General features: G+C 61.6%; 4 protein-coding genes and 2 non-coding genes across 9 annotated transcripts; 2 read left to right on the top strand and 4 right to left on the bottom strand.

Annotated features, from left to right (window-relative positions):
• Nucleotides 1–750: 750 nt before the first annotated feature.
• RPL23A (ribosomal protein L23a) lies at nt 751–2,764 on the bottom strand. Its single transcript, XM_056506779.1, has 5 exons — nt 2,649–2,764; nt 2,070–2,250; nt 1,652–1,828; nt 1,235–1,304; nt 751–815 (listed from the first exon to the last, which is right to left on the bottom strand). The coding sequence occupies exons 1-5, from the start codon at nt 2,671–2,673 to the stop codon at nt 801–803; spliced, it is 468 nt and encodes a 155-aa protein (XP_056362754.1). The 5' UTR covers nt 2,674–2,764; the 3' UTR covers nt 751–800.
• Nucleotides 1,375–1,440, bottom strand: LOC130261133 (small nucleolar RNA SNORD42). Its single transcript, XR_008841923.1, has one exon. It is a non-coding gene; the product is annotated as a small nucleolar RNA SNORD42 (small nucleolar RNA).
• On the bottom strand, nt 1,899–1,969 carry LOC130261119 (small nucleolar RNA Z17). Its single transcript, XR_008841909.1, has one exon. It is a non-coding gene; the product is annotated as a small nucleolar RNA Z17 (small nucleolar RNA).
• Nucleotides 2,765–2,859: 95 nt separating the features above from the next.
• On the top strand, nt 2,860–6,252 carry RAB34 (RAB34, member RAS oncogene family). 3 transcript variants are annotated; one of them, XM_056506776.1, is made up of 11 exons: nt 2,860–2,938; nt 4,118–4,222; nt 4,306–4,397; nt 4,674–4,739; nt 4,926–5,027; nt 5,095–5,159; nt 5,234–5,285; nt 5,420–5,501; nt 5,581–5,671; nt 5,755–5,865; nt 5,946–6,252. In XM_056506776.1, exons 2-11 carry the CDS (start codon nt 4,169–4,171, stop codon nt 6,011–6,013), a joined length of 783 nt encoding a protein of 260 aa, XP_056362751.1. In that variant the 5' UTR covers nt 2,860–2,938; nt 4,118–4,168; the 3' UTR covers nt 6,014–6,252. The 3 variants fall into 3 exon arrangements, with proteins under 3 accessions (XP_056362751.1, XP_056362750.1, XP_056362749.1); XM_056506775.1 differs by lacking the exon at nt 2,860–2,938 and adding an exon at nt 3,059–3,132; XM_056506774.1 differs by lacking the exon at nt 2,860–2,938 and adding an exon at nt 3,059–3,125.
• Nucleotides 6,195–7,833, bottom strand: LOC130260956 (adenine phosphoribosyltransferase-like). 2 transcript variants are annotated; one of them, XM_056506777.1, is made up of 6 exons: nt 7,600–7,833; nt 7,323–7,472; nt 7,098–7,191; nt 6,866–7,012; nt 6,690–6,785; nt 6,195–6,601 (listed from the first exon to the last, which is right to left on the bottom strand). In XM_056506777.1, exons 2-6 carry the CDS (start codon nt 7,443–7,445, stop codon nt 6,474–6,476), a joined length of 588 nt encoding a protein of 195 aa, XP_056362752.1. In that variant the 5' UTR covers nt 7,446–7,472; nt 7,600–7,833; the 3' UTR covers nt 6,195–6,473. The 2 variants fall into 2 exon arrangements, with proteins under 2 accessions (XP_056362752.1, XP_056362753.1); XM_056506778.1 differs by having other exon boundaries at nt 6,327–6,601; nt 7,323–7,463; nt 7,600–7,629.
• Nucleotides 7,834–8,464: 631 nt separating this feature from the next.
• On the top strand, nt 8,465–10,642 carry PROCA1 (protein interacting with cyclin A1). The gene is made up of 4 exons (XM_056506434.1): nt 8,465–8,794; nt 9,663–9,795; nt 9,876–10,010; nt 10,093–10,642. Exons 1-4 carry the CDS (start codon nt 8,614–8,616, stop codon nt 10,589–10,591), a joined length of 948 nt encoding a protein of 315 aa, XP_056362409.1. The 5' UTR covers nt 8,465–8,613; the 3' UTR covers nt 10,592–10,642.
• The last annotated feature ends 718 nt before the right edge of the window (nt 10,643–11,360 follow it).

Below are 11,360 nucleotides of genomic sequence, written 5' to 3' on the forward strand. Positions count from 1 at the left end.
CTCAAGCCAAGTCTAAGTATGTACTTAAGCTCAAGTACTCTGAAGACTTTTCCATAATTCCTCTATTCCCTGCTCACCCAGTGCTCCACATTCTCCTGACTCCAAACACTCCAAAAAGCTGGTTTCATCTATAGACTTAAATACAAACATTGCAGAGGCAGCAGAGCAGCATTTAGAAAGAGCCCTGAGGACAGTGAACCCTGTGAGGAACAGCAATAGGGAAACTCACACTGCAAGCAAATGGAGCAGAGATTGTGCCAGAAAAACCCACAAAGCCTCTGCTACTGGATTAAGCAGGAGGGTTCCAAGTGAACCTGCAGCATAAGCAGAGAGCTGATACACTGGGGAAATGGTGTGACAGATCATTTGTGTCACATCAGAGCCACTAACCGGTTTTTATTGTGGCCACCCATGGTCTGCTCCACAAGGAAGTGACATGACACCCAAAACACTGATCACAAACACATCCTAATTACACTGTGCAAGAAAATGCAGGACACAAGAGGTCTGGGGGTAAATGAAATGCAGAGATAGATATTTGAGATTTAGCTGCCACCTCATGTTCACAGGATCCCAGACACCCTCTGAGTAGGACAGCACTGCTCCTGCATGACCCTCTGATGGAACAGCTCTGCCCATCCACTGCCAGGAAGGGAAGGAGGAAGCCCTTTAATGAAATGAAGGCCCAGAAGTTTGCTGAGTGCTCTCTTTCACACAGGCTGTGCTGTCACAAACCACAAGAGCCCTCAGTGGTGTCACAATGTTTATTAATAGTCTGTACAGTCCTCGGCAGATGCAGTTTAGATGATTCCAATCTGGAAAGAAGCAAAGCATGTTAAAACAGATTTTATGGTGGCAGAAAGGCAGAGCCTCCACCACTGACATCACTGCACCTCCCCAGGATTCCTGTCCTCCAAGGCTTCTTCCTCCCAGACCTGCCCAAGAGCTTTACACATCCACTTTGTACACTTATTCCACAGGGATCCTTGTGCTGTACATTCCCCTACTCCACTTTGTACCACCTCTGCCTGCTGCCTACCTCAACCACGCTGAGAACTGAACTGACTGAGAACGTGGCTCCTCAAGACTCAGATCCTGTCTGGCTACAAGGCCACAGAAGTGCCACCACACTTGAAGCACAAGTACCTCATGAAGAAACTCAGGAAGAACAATCAGTGCAGGAGACACTGGACAAGTTGCAAAAAATAGTTTCAAAGTTTCAAAGGCATCTCACCTTGTTGGCCACATCCAGTGCATCATAATCTGGAGCCAGTCGGACGTAAGCCTTCTTCTCTCCATCAGGCCTAGAAAGGAACAGGAGGCATCAGAACAGAGCAACTCCTCCCCCCTGCTCCATATTCCTGCAATTCCCATGTGCATCAGTGGTTCCTTTGGAAACATCACATTACTCAGTGATGTAAAAGTTTACATCATTTGCACAGGACTCCCTGGGTGTCAGAAGTGCTTCCTGAAGAAGCCAAGAGCTCCCTGAGGAAACCAACCCACTGGTCTGCCAACATTTCCCACTCCCACCAAGATGTGCTCAGTCAAAAGCTGCACTTAGCTATGGAACTTTATCCCACATCTGCTCAAACATGTTCCCATTTTCTGCTAAAATGAAGCACCAGGGACCTTTTCTCCCCCTTCTCACCTAATCAACGTGTTGACCTTGGCCACATCGATATCGTACAGCTTCTTGACAGCCTGTTTGATCTGGTGCTTGTTTGCCTTGACATCCACAATGAACACCAGAGTGTTGTTGTCCTCAATCTTCTTCATGGCTGATTCTGTGGTCAGAGGGAACTTGATAATGGCATAATGGTCCAGCCTGCAAGAGAGGTCCTGTGATTAACAGAGGGCTGGCAGGTGCTCCTCTGCATTTCAGGGATTTTCTCTGGGGTGCATCAGTCACCTAAGGTTATAATCACAAACTCTCAGGCTTTGGTCGCTTAAAATCATCACCTGCATCCCAAACTATCAGGACTCCACACCAGCCCATTCACAGGGCTGCTCCCACCCCCCAAACTCCCCGGCAGGGCAGAGCCCCACACCCTACACCCCACACGCACTTGTTCCTCCGTGGGGCGCTCTTCCGGGGGTATTTGGGCTGCCTCCGCAGCCGCAGCGTCTTGGGCCTGCGGAAAGTGGGCGACGTGCGGATCTTCTTCTTCTTGTGACTGTGGACCCCCTTCAGGACGGCCTTCTTGGCCTTCAGCGCCTTTGCCTTCGCCTCTGTCTTCGGAGGCACAGCTGTGAGGAGAGCTCAGTCAGCAGGGTCGGGATGTGCTCCCCAGCCCGGCATGGCTTCCCCCGCTCAATGAGGAGGAGCTCATCCAGCGGCTCGCGCTCGTTCATCCAACCAAGAGGAGCCCCAAAACGCCCAACCGAGTTAAAAGTCTCCCGTTTCAGTGCGGGAAAAGGCGCTTATTCCCTCCCCACGCATCGAGATGGGAACATCCCCCGCCTCCCTCAGACAGCCCGGCAGGCCTGTCCCGCCACCTCCACGTGCCCGCGCCCAGCACAGCGCTGGAACTCTGCGTCACTCCCCGCTTCGCTCAGCCCGATCTCCCCCACATACACCAGCACTCCTCAGGGTCCCACGCGCCGCCCCGCGACCCCAACACGGACCCAGCGCCCCGGGCCCTCACCCTCCTTCTTCGCCTTGGGCGCCATCTTGGCCAGGCGGAAGCCGAAAGGGGTCTCCCGCGCCTCGCCGCACGGGCTTATACCCCTAAATCTCGCGGGAGCAAGACGGAAACCCCATAATCCCGCCGCCCCAACTCTCGCGACATCTCTGGAGCATGCCGGTAGTGGTAGTACTCATTAATGGACTCGTGCGCGCATGCGCAGCGGTGTTCCGCCAGCCGCAGAGCATCTTGGGAGTTGTAGTCTGGCACGCTGCCGTCCCTCCCCGCCGTCGTGGCGGTGCGGGACCGGGGTGAGCCCCGGGGTGGCGGGGGATTACCGGGGTCCCGTTGCGGTGGTAGCAGCACAATGGCCCAGTCCCGGAGTAACCGGCGTCCTGGCCCCTCCCACGCCCCCATTCGGGGGCGTGGGAGGGGCCAGGACGCCGGTTACTCCGGGACTGGGCGTGAAACACCGAGCACCGCTACCGACGCTGGGAGGTTCGCGGTAACGGGGACACCCCGCTTCATTCCCTCTCCGTGGGGACAGGGACGAGGCGGGGAGAGCTTGATCTAGGACTGGGATGAGGCGAGGGGACGGCGGGGTCTGTGCACGGTGGACACGGGACGTGGGGGGACACGCGGGGAGCGGTGGGACACGGAGATGGGGAGAGGTGGCACTTGGGGACAGACACATTGCGGGGCACGGGGACAGCGATACCCCGGGATGTCTGTGGGGACAGCTGTGCCACGGGCATGGATGGAACATGGGGATAGTGGGTGTGTAGGAATGTGGGGGCGGTGACACGCGGGGACAGCTGTGTCCCGGGGTGTGGGACAGCCACACCTGAGGGCAGGGGGACAATGATACCCTGGGATGGCACAGTCATGGTGTGGGGATGGCTGGGACAAGGGGACAGAAAACTCAGCCCTGAACCCTGGGAATTCCAGCCCAAAATCTGGGAGTTTCAGCCCAAAAATCCTGGGAAGTTTATGACCCAAACACCCAGGAATTCTGGACCCAAAAAACCTGGAAATTATGGCCTCAAAATCTTGGAATATTCAGCCCCAAAGATGTGGGAATTCCAGCCCCAGATCTGGGAATTCCAGCCCCAAAATCCTGGGATTTTTAATGACCCAAACCCTTGGAATTCTGGCCCCAAAAACCCGGGGATTCCAAGCTTAGAACTCTCAGAATTTCAGCCTGAAAATCCTGGGAATTTTAGCCCCAAACCTTAGGACACGTTTGTGACCCAGGGTGTGAGGACAGCCACAGTAAAGGGGCTCGAGGTGGCAGGGATGTGGGGACAGCCATCCTTGGTGACGTGGGGAATCAGGACACGGGGACAACCACGTCCTGGGAAAGTGGAGACTGTTGGGATAACGGGACAGCCCCACCTGGGGACACGGGGACAACCATGTACCAGAATGCTGTTCATGGGGACACCTGTGACACGGGGGACATCGCCACTCCTCGCTCTCTCTGTCCCCAGACCCCGCGGTGACACTCATCCCACCCCCGCTCCCCCGGCCACCCACGGACCATGAACGTGCTGGCTCCGGTCCGCAGGGACAGGGTCATCGCCGACCTGCCCCCGGTGAGCATGGGGGACACACAGCCGGGGGGTGACCTCGCCGAGCCCCGCGGTCACCCCGCTGTCCCTCTTTGTCCCCCTCCCAGTGTTTTCGCAAGGAGGCCGCCCTGCACACCCGCCCCGCCTTCCACCCCACAGTGGCCAGCGCCTGCCAGGAGGAGCGGACGGGCACCGTGGGGTCAGTGCGGCGAGATTTGGGGTCGGGATGGGGGGTGAGGAGGGTCCCGCCAGCCGCGGGCGGGGGTCCCCGGCGTGGGCGCCGCGTGGCTGGCGGCGCTGCCCGGTGCCGAGCGCTGCGTCACGGCGCTGGAATGCGGCGCGGGGGGAGCGCCGGGCGGGGGCGGACACGGGGGTCCGGGATGAGCGGGGCCGGGATGCGGAGCGCTGCGGACACGGGGGGCCGTGGGGTGATGCCCCCCCCACCCTGCTGAGCCGCGCGTCCCCCTCGCTGCAGGTTCAAGATCTCCAAGATCATCGTGGTGGGAGATCTCTCGGTGGGGAAGACCTGCCTGATCAACCGGTAACGGGAGGCTTGGAGGGGGGGAGTGACCCCTCTCGCCCAAAGCGCAGCAGCACCTTGGGCTGAGCCCGGCTCCAGCCAGACTCTGGTGCTGGGCACTCCCGGGGGGCGAGGGGGGCGCTGAGCCCCCGAGGGGTTGGGCTGAGGGGGTCAGGCGATGTTGAAACCCCCCTCACGCCCCCGCAGGTTCTGCAAGGACACTTTTGATAAGAACTACAAGGCGACCATCGGGGTGGATTTCGAGATGGAGCGGTTTGAGGTGCTGGGGGTGCCTTTCAGCCTGCAGCTGTGAGTAGGTGCCAGCCCCCTCCCCACACACCCCTTCAACCTCCCCTCACCTCCCACACCCCTCCAGGTGGGACACAGCCGGCCAGGAGCGTTTCAAGTGCATTGCCTCCACCTACTACCGGGGAGCACAGGGTGAGCTCCCCGCTGCACCCCAGCTGCCCACCCCCCTGCCCCTGGGCCCGTCTCACCCCTCCTTCCTCCCCCAGCCATCGTCATTGTCTTCGATGTCAACGACGTGGGGTCCCTGGAGCACACGCGGTAGGTGACACCTGGCCCAGGGCTGGGGCCGGGGATGAGCGTGGGGGCTGGACAGAGAGGGGCTGTGGGGCTGCTGTGGTGTATGAGCACCAGGGCGGTGCTCGGCCAGCAGCTGGTGGCGGTGGCTCCCACAGGCAGTGGCTGGCTGACGCCCTGAAGGAGAACGACCCATCCAACGTGATCCTCTTCTTGGTGGGCTCCAAGAAGGATCTGAGCGTGAGTGTGTCCCCCTCCCTGTGGGCAAGCTGTGCCCTGGCTGTCCCTGTCACCCACCCACGGCCGGTTTGTGTGGCAGACACCAGCACAGTACAGCCTGATGGAGAAGGACGCTCTCAAGGTGGCCCAGGAGATGCAGGCAGAGTACTGGGCTGTGTCCTCACTCACTGGTGAGTCCCAGCTGGCTGGGGGGATGCAGATCCCAGCGTCAGCCAGGCCAGGGGACACTCAGGGCTGTGTTCCCATGGGGCAGGGGAGAACGTGCGGGATTTCTTCTTCCGAGTGGCGGCGCTGACCTTCGAGAGCTGCGTGCTGGCCGAGCTGGAGCGCGGCGGCAGCGCCCGCAGGATCGGCGACACCGTGCGTGAGTGCCCTGCCCCGCCCCGCCTGGGTGTGCCCCTTGTGCCCCCACCACCCACCAACCCTCCTTCCTCTGGCCCCCAGGGATCAGCAGCAAGGAGAGCGACCTGTACCTGTCAACGCCCCGCAAGAAACCCAAGTGCTGCCAGTGAGGGGCAGCCCCACCCTCCTCTGTGCTCACACCTCTGGACCAAAGAGGGGCGACCCCGGCCGGCCCCGAGGAGCCGTCCCTGCCACCCCCAGCCCCTCCGGCCCCTCGCCTGCCTGGGCACCCCCGGCTGGGGTGGGCAGGAGCATCTGTGTGGCTCCTGTAGCTATGCAAACCCAGGTACTGCTCGCAGGGGGAGATGCCCTCAGGCTCCCTTTTGTATTAATAAAACCTTTTTTATGCTTTGTAAGAAAGGTGTGGGGCTGGGGACAGGGGGCTGGGGCTGGTTGTGGGTCTCCCTATCCATGGGTGCAGCCCCCAGGCTCGTGGGCAAGCAGAAGGATGGATGGCTGCCTCTGAGAACAAGTTCCTTCTTCCATCGAGGAGCACCCCTGTCCTGCAGAGCCAGCAGCCCTGTGTCCCTCGAGGGGGCTGCAGGGGACACACGAGGTGCCAGTCCCACATCAGTCCCAGCCCAAGTGGTGCTGGTCGAAGTGGGGCTGCAGGCTGGGGGGGACGCAGTGGGAGCACTTGTAGCGCTCCTGGATCCACTTCCCTCCCTCGCTGTTCTCCATGCAGATGGCAGCGACACCTGTGGGGACACACAGGGAGGCTCACTGGCCATCACAGCCTGTGGGAATGGTGGTCCCACTGCACCCACGGGTGCACCCTGGCACTACCTGCCACGACCCCCCCCAGCCGCTCCACCAGCTCGATGGCCGCTCTCATGGTGCCCCCAGTTTCAACCCACTGGTCCACGAGAAGGATGCGCTGACCTGCGGGGGGCAGAGGCTGTGGATGAGTGCCCTGTGCCCACACTGGCAGCCCCCAAAAAGGGGAGCACCCCACGGCTCACCCGGTGCGACGGCGTCGGTGCGGACCTCCATCACCTTCTCCCGGCCCGAGTAGTCGCTGTAGGGCTGAGCCGCTGTCTGCACGCAGAGGTGCCCGGCTTTGCGGATGGCCAGGAAGCCTTTCTGCAGGGTGGCTGCTGCTGCAGCGCCTGGGGGAGGGCACAGCACTGTCAGGAACCCCCAGGGACAAGGGACAGGGACGCTGCACTCGCCTGTGACCTGTGTCCTGCTCACCCAGGATGAAGCCCATGGCGTCGATGCCGGCCACCATGTCGATGGCATCGCCCTGGAAGGGCTGCAGCAGGTCGGCCACGCAGTCCTGCAGGCCCTGGGGGAGAGGGGAGGTGCTGGGTGCCTGCAGCCCACCATGGGCACCCACAGCTGGGTGCCCCAGCGGCCCCGTGGAGATGCAGCCCACCCTGGCACCCAGTGGGTGCCACCCACCCCGGCACTGGGTACTTGCGGGTGGCAGTAGAGCCGGGAGGGGTCCAGCCAGGCGTAGTTGGGCCCCTTGACGTTGGGGGCCATCAGTGCCAGGTACCAGCCCTTCTCCCGGGTGGCAGGGACGTGGCACAGGTCCATGCGTGGGGACTGCAGGCGCTGCAAGCACTGAGCATGAAGGGGGATGAGACTTCCCCCCACTCCAGCCTCCCCAGGGCTCCCCATGGCCTGGTGCCCCCCACCCACAGCCACACGTGGCACCCCAGGGCCCAGGGCTCCCGTTCCTGCTCCGTACCTGGGTGCTGGTGGCGGGGCTGAGCCGAGCGGGAGCGTCACGGGAGCGTCACAGACAGCGACAGCTGAGCGGGGCAGCCCCTGCGGCACGGGGCCAGCGCCCTCGGCCAGCTGGACACTGGGACAGTGCCAGGCAGGAGCCCTTCCCATGGGCCAGTGATGTCCCCCTGGCTCTGCTGTCCCAGCCAGGCGGTGCTGTGGTGGGAGCAGCAGGGCTGTGGTGTTTGCACCCTACGTGGGTGTCCCCAGTGCCTGTGCCAGTGTGGGTGCCACAGTGGGTGGCACCCTGTGGAGAAGGGGTCAGCTCAGAGGGATGTCCTGTGGTTTTGGGTGGTCTTGGGCAGCACAGGGATTTTTTAAGGCCACACACGTCCCCGTTAGGGTGTCCAGGCAGTGCCCTGCCCTGCTGAGCGCTGGCTCCCACAGCATCCCAGTGAGCCAGGGCTGTGTCCTGACTGTCAATGGGCTCCAAGGACAGGAGCTGGCCAGGAGGGCTCTGGGCTGTCCTGTAATCCGCGGGGTGGGATGCAGGGAACATCTGTGGGATGGGATTCATGGGGTGGGATGTGCAGATGTGGGGAGCATCCGCGGGAAGGGACACGGGGATGCAGGGAGCATCTGCGGGCTGGGATCCTTGGCTGCACAGAGCATCCATAGGATGGGACGCAGGGATGCAGGGAGCATCGCTCTCCCGTCGGGGGCCGCTTCGGGGCCGGGGGCTGTGCGGGGGCCGGTGCGTCACGGGGCGGAGGTTTGGGGCCGGCTCGTTACCGGCCCCGGCGCATCACCCCACCGGCTGCCACAGCAACGGGGCCGGTCCCACCGGGAGGGGTGACCCCTTCCCCGCGGGCTGCGGGCGCGGGACGTGCGGCGGCGGCGGGAGCGGCTGCAGCACCCCGGCTCTGCGGGACCCTCCGCACCGTGCCGGGCCGTGCCAAGCCGTGCCGGGCCGCCCCGCGTGGGCGGGCTGCGCCACTCTATAAGGCGGCCCCACGGCGGCGGGCGGCGCGGTGCCATGTGCGCCCCGGGGCTGCTCTGCCGCCTCCTCCTCCTCCTCCTCTTCTTTCTCCTGCTCCTGCTGCCACCTGCCCCCGGAGCGGCCCCGCCGGGACGGTCCCGCTCCCGCCGCGGGCTCACCTACCCCGGGACGCTGTGGTGTGGTGCGGGAAGCAACGCAGACAGCTACGAGCAGCTGGGTAAGGGCGGCAGGGATGCTGCGACATGTCTCTTCCCATCCCATCTGATCCCACCCCTTCTCATCTCATCCCACTCCCTTCCATTCTTTCCAATTCCCTTCCTCAAATCCCTTCTCTTCTCCCCATCCCATCCCATCCCATCCCATCCCATCCCATCCCATCCCATCCCATCCCATCCCATCCCATCCCATCCCATCCCATCCCATCCCATCCCATCCCATCCCATCCCATCCCATCCCATCCCATCCCATCCCATCCCATCCCATCCCATCCCATCCCATCCCTGCTCCAGCCCAGTCCAGTGCTGGGTCAATCCCCATCAATCCTACTCCAGCCCCTGTTCCCATGCTACTTCAATCCCTGTCTGCCCCAGTTCAGTCCCCACCCAAGCATCAGTCCAATCCCAGTTCATCTCTGCCTAGTCCCTATCACAATCCTTTCTGGTACTGATCCACTCTTGACCCACCCTCTGTCCCCAGCCTACTCTGTGATCCATCCTGCTGCTATTCCAGTCTCTATCTTGATATTGGTCCACTCCCAGTTGCTATCCTGATCCCAGCCTAAACCCACTCATGGTCCAGCTCCAGGACCCCAGTCTAGCCCCAGTCTCATCCCCAGTGTGTTATTGGTGCAGCCCAGTCCCCATCCCAGCGCCAGCCTTATGCTGATCCAGTTGAGCCCCTACTCATCCATCCATCCATCCATCCATCCATCCATCCATCCATCCATCCATCCATCCTTACCTATCCCAGTATGATTCCAGGCACGTGCCAGTCTCATCTAATCCTGATCCTAGTCCCAGCCTAGCTCAACCCTAGCCCTGCGTGTGGGCCCCCCAGCCCTGCCTGCAGCCCACGTTTCCCCGCAGGGGAGCACCGGGACACGGACCGGTGCTGCCGGGACCACGACCACTGCCAGCACGTCATCCACCCCTTCACCGCCAACTACGGCTACCGCAACCTGCGCTGGCACACCATCAGCCACTGCGACTGCGACCTCAGGTGAGCGCCCCAAAGCTGCCCCGGGCACCCCGAGATCCCCCCGGGGGTGCCAGCCCCCTGAGCCCCCTCTGCCCGGGCAGGCTGAAGGAGTGCCTGCGGCGGGTGAACGACACGGCCTCGCGGGTGGTGGGCCAGGCCTTCTTCAACGTCATCCAGGTGCCTTGCTTCGAGTTCACCTACAGGGAGGAGTGTGTGGAGCCCTATCTCTATGTCTGGTGAGTGCCCCCCTGCCCTGGGGACAGTCCCCCTGCCCAGGTTTGTGCCACCCACCCTGTGATGCCTCCTGAATTTTGGCAGGTGCAAGACGTACAACACGGTGGCCGTGGCGGTGCCCCGAGAGCCGGTGCTGTATGAATTTGGGGGGGAGCTCATCGACAGGGCAGCCAGGCCCAGGGGAGTCCCCCTGAGCCCCCCGTGGGGCAGCACAGGGGGAGGAGCCCTCCCGGTGGATCATCACACCCCCAAGGCAGTCAAGAAAGAGAGGAAGAGAAAGAAAGATAAGAAAAATAGGGGGAAAGGTCTGAGAAAGAAAGGCTCTTCTGAAAAGGGGACACAGAGCCATCCTGCAGCTGCTACCCCCGCTGATCCCTGGGCCCTGCTGCCATCCTTGGGGGAAGCATCCAACACCATCCTGAGCAATGCCCCTGCACGGGAGGGAGTGGGCAGGGAGCCAGCGCCAGTCACTCCCTCCCCAGTCCCCACCACCAGCGGGAAGAGGAGGAGGAAGGAGAGGAACAGAAAGAAGAGGCTGAAAAGTAAAACTGAGGCTGAGCCCGCACAAGAGCTGCAGGTCTGAGTCCCACCTGAGCCCTGTGTGGCTGTGAAATAAATTTACATCTGCTGGAGCAGCTTTGGCTTTGTCTTTGTGGGGAAAGGATGGAAGGATGACACTGGAGGCAGCATCCACGGGAAATCCCGGGAATTTTTGGGGGAATGGGAGGGGAATACCTAGAGCTGCCTGGGTATCCAAGGGGTTGAGCTGCTCCTCATTGCTCCCCTCAGTTCACGTCATTGTCCTGGCCCTGGGGACACAGCTCTTGGCAACAGGGCTGAGCCCCAGTTTTAGCTCCCCTGCTAGAGAGTTAAATTCCAGCTCCCCAGGCATGTAATTTTCTCTGCAAGTTCTCTGAAACGCACCACCCAAGCTCTCTCATCCTCCTAACCCGTTGCCTTTCCCGTGCTCCCACACCAGCATCCACTCCTCCCTTCCTTTGGGAGGAGCGGGGTCTTGGCCCTCCCTGAAGGCTCCTCAAATGCCTGCAAAGCTCCTTAGAGTGGGACAATAGATGCTTTTCCAGCCCTGGGACAAAGGCAGATGCTGCCTGGGAAGAGCTGGGGCAGAGAATGCTGCCTGTGTCCCTTCCTGGTGGGTGGGGATCCTTGATTTCACCAGATTCCAGACTTGGGAAAAGCTGGAGCACCAGGAGCCAAGCAGACAGCAAACCCCACACCAAGGAGAGTGCAGAGCAATCCCAAATCCCTGAAATAAGCGGATCACACGAGTCCAGGGGGGAATACCAAGGGTGGAGGAAGGCTTTGCTTCCTCTGTGGGTGCAAAGCCCCTG

Source organism: Oenanthe melanoleuca, chromosome 19, assembly GCF_029582105.1.
Source record: "Oenanthe melanoleuca isolate GR-GAL-2019-014 chromosome 19, OMel1.0, whole genome shotgun sequence".
Taxonomy (NCBI): Eukaryota; Metazoa; Chordata; class Aves; order Passeriformes; family Muscicapidae; genus Oenanthe; species Oenanthe melanoleuca.

What these genes read in the sequence shown, in the direction of transcription:
- RPL23A (XM_056506779.1), bottom strand. Translation starts at nt 2,673, where the DNA reads ATGGCGCCCAAGGCGAAGAAGGAGG. An exon ending in AGCGCCCCACGGAGGAACAA is followed by an intron (nt 1,829 to 2,069) that starts GTGCGTGTGGGG and finishes CCTCTCTTGCAG; the next exon opens with GCTGGACCATTATGCCATTA. An exon ending in AAGGTCAACACGTTGATTAG is followed by an intron (nt 1,305 to 1,651) that starts GTGAGAAGGGGG and finishes GTTCCTTTCTAG; the next exon opens with GCCTGATGGAGAGAAGAAGG.
- RAB34 (XM_056506776.1), top strand. Translation starts at nt 4,169, where the DNA reads ATGAACGTGCTGGCTCCGGTCCGCAGGGACAGGGTCATCGCCGACCTG. An exon ending in AAGACCTGCCTGATCAACCG is followed by an intron (nt 4,740 to 4,925) that starts GTAACGGGAGGC and finishes ACGCCCCCGCAG; the next exon opens with GTTCTGCAAGGACACTTTTG. An exon ending in GTGCCTTTCAGCCTGCAGCT is followed by an intron (nt 5,028 to 5,094) that starts GTGAGTAGGTGC and finishes ACACCCCTCCAG; the next exon opens with GTGGGACACAGCCGGCCAGG.
- LOC130260956 (XM_056506777.1), bottom strand. Translation starts at nt 7,445, where the DNA reads ATGGACCTGTGCCACGTCCCTGCCACCCGGGAGAAGGGCTGGTACCTG. An exon ending in CGCCATGGGCTTCATCCTGG is followed by an intron (nt 7,013 to 7,097) that starts GTGAGCAGGACA and finishes GCCCTCCCCCAG; the next exon opens with GCGCTGCAGCAGCAGCCACC. An exon ending in CACCGACGCCGTCGCACCGG is followed by an intron (nt 6,786 to 6,865) that starts GTGAGCCGTGGG and finishes TGCCCCCCGCAG; the next exon opens with GTCAGCGCATCCTTCTCGTG.
- PROCA1 (XM_056506434.1), top strand. Translation starts at nt 8,614, where the DNA reads ATGTGCGCCCCGGGGCTGCTCTGCCGCCTCCTCCTCCTCCTCCTCTTC. An exon ending in AGACAGCTACGAGCAGCTGG is followed by an intron (nt 8,795 to 9,662) that starts GTAAGGGCGGCA and finishes GTTTCCCCGCAG; the next exon opens with GGGAGCACCGGGACACGGAC. An exon ending in CACTGCGACTGCGACCTCAG is followed by an intron (nt 9,796 to 9,875) that starts GTGAGCGCCCCA and finishes CTGCCCGGGCAG; the next exon opens with GCTGAAGGAGTGCCTGCGGC.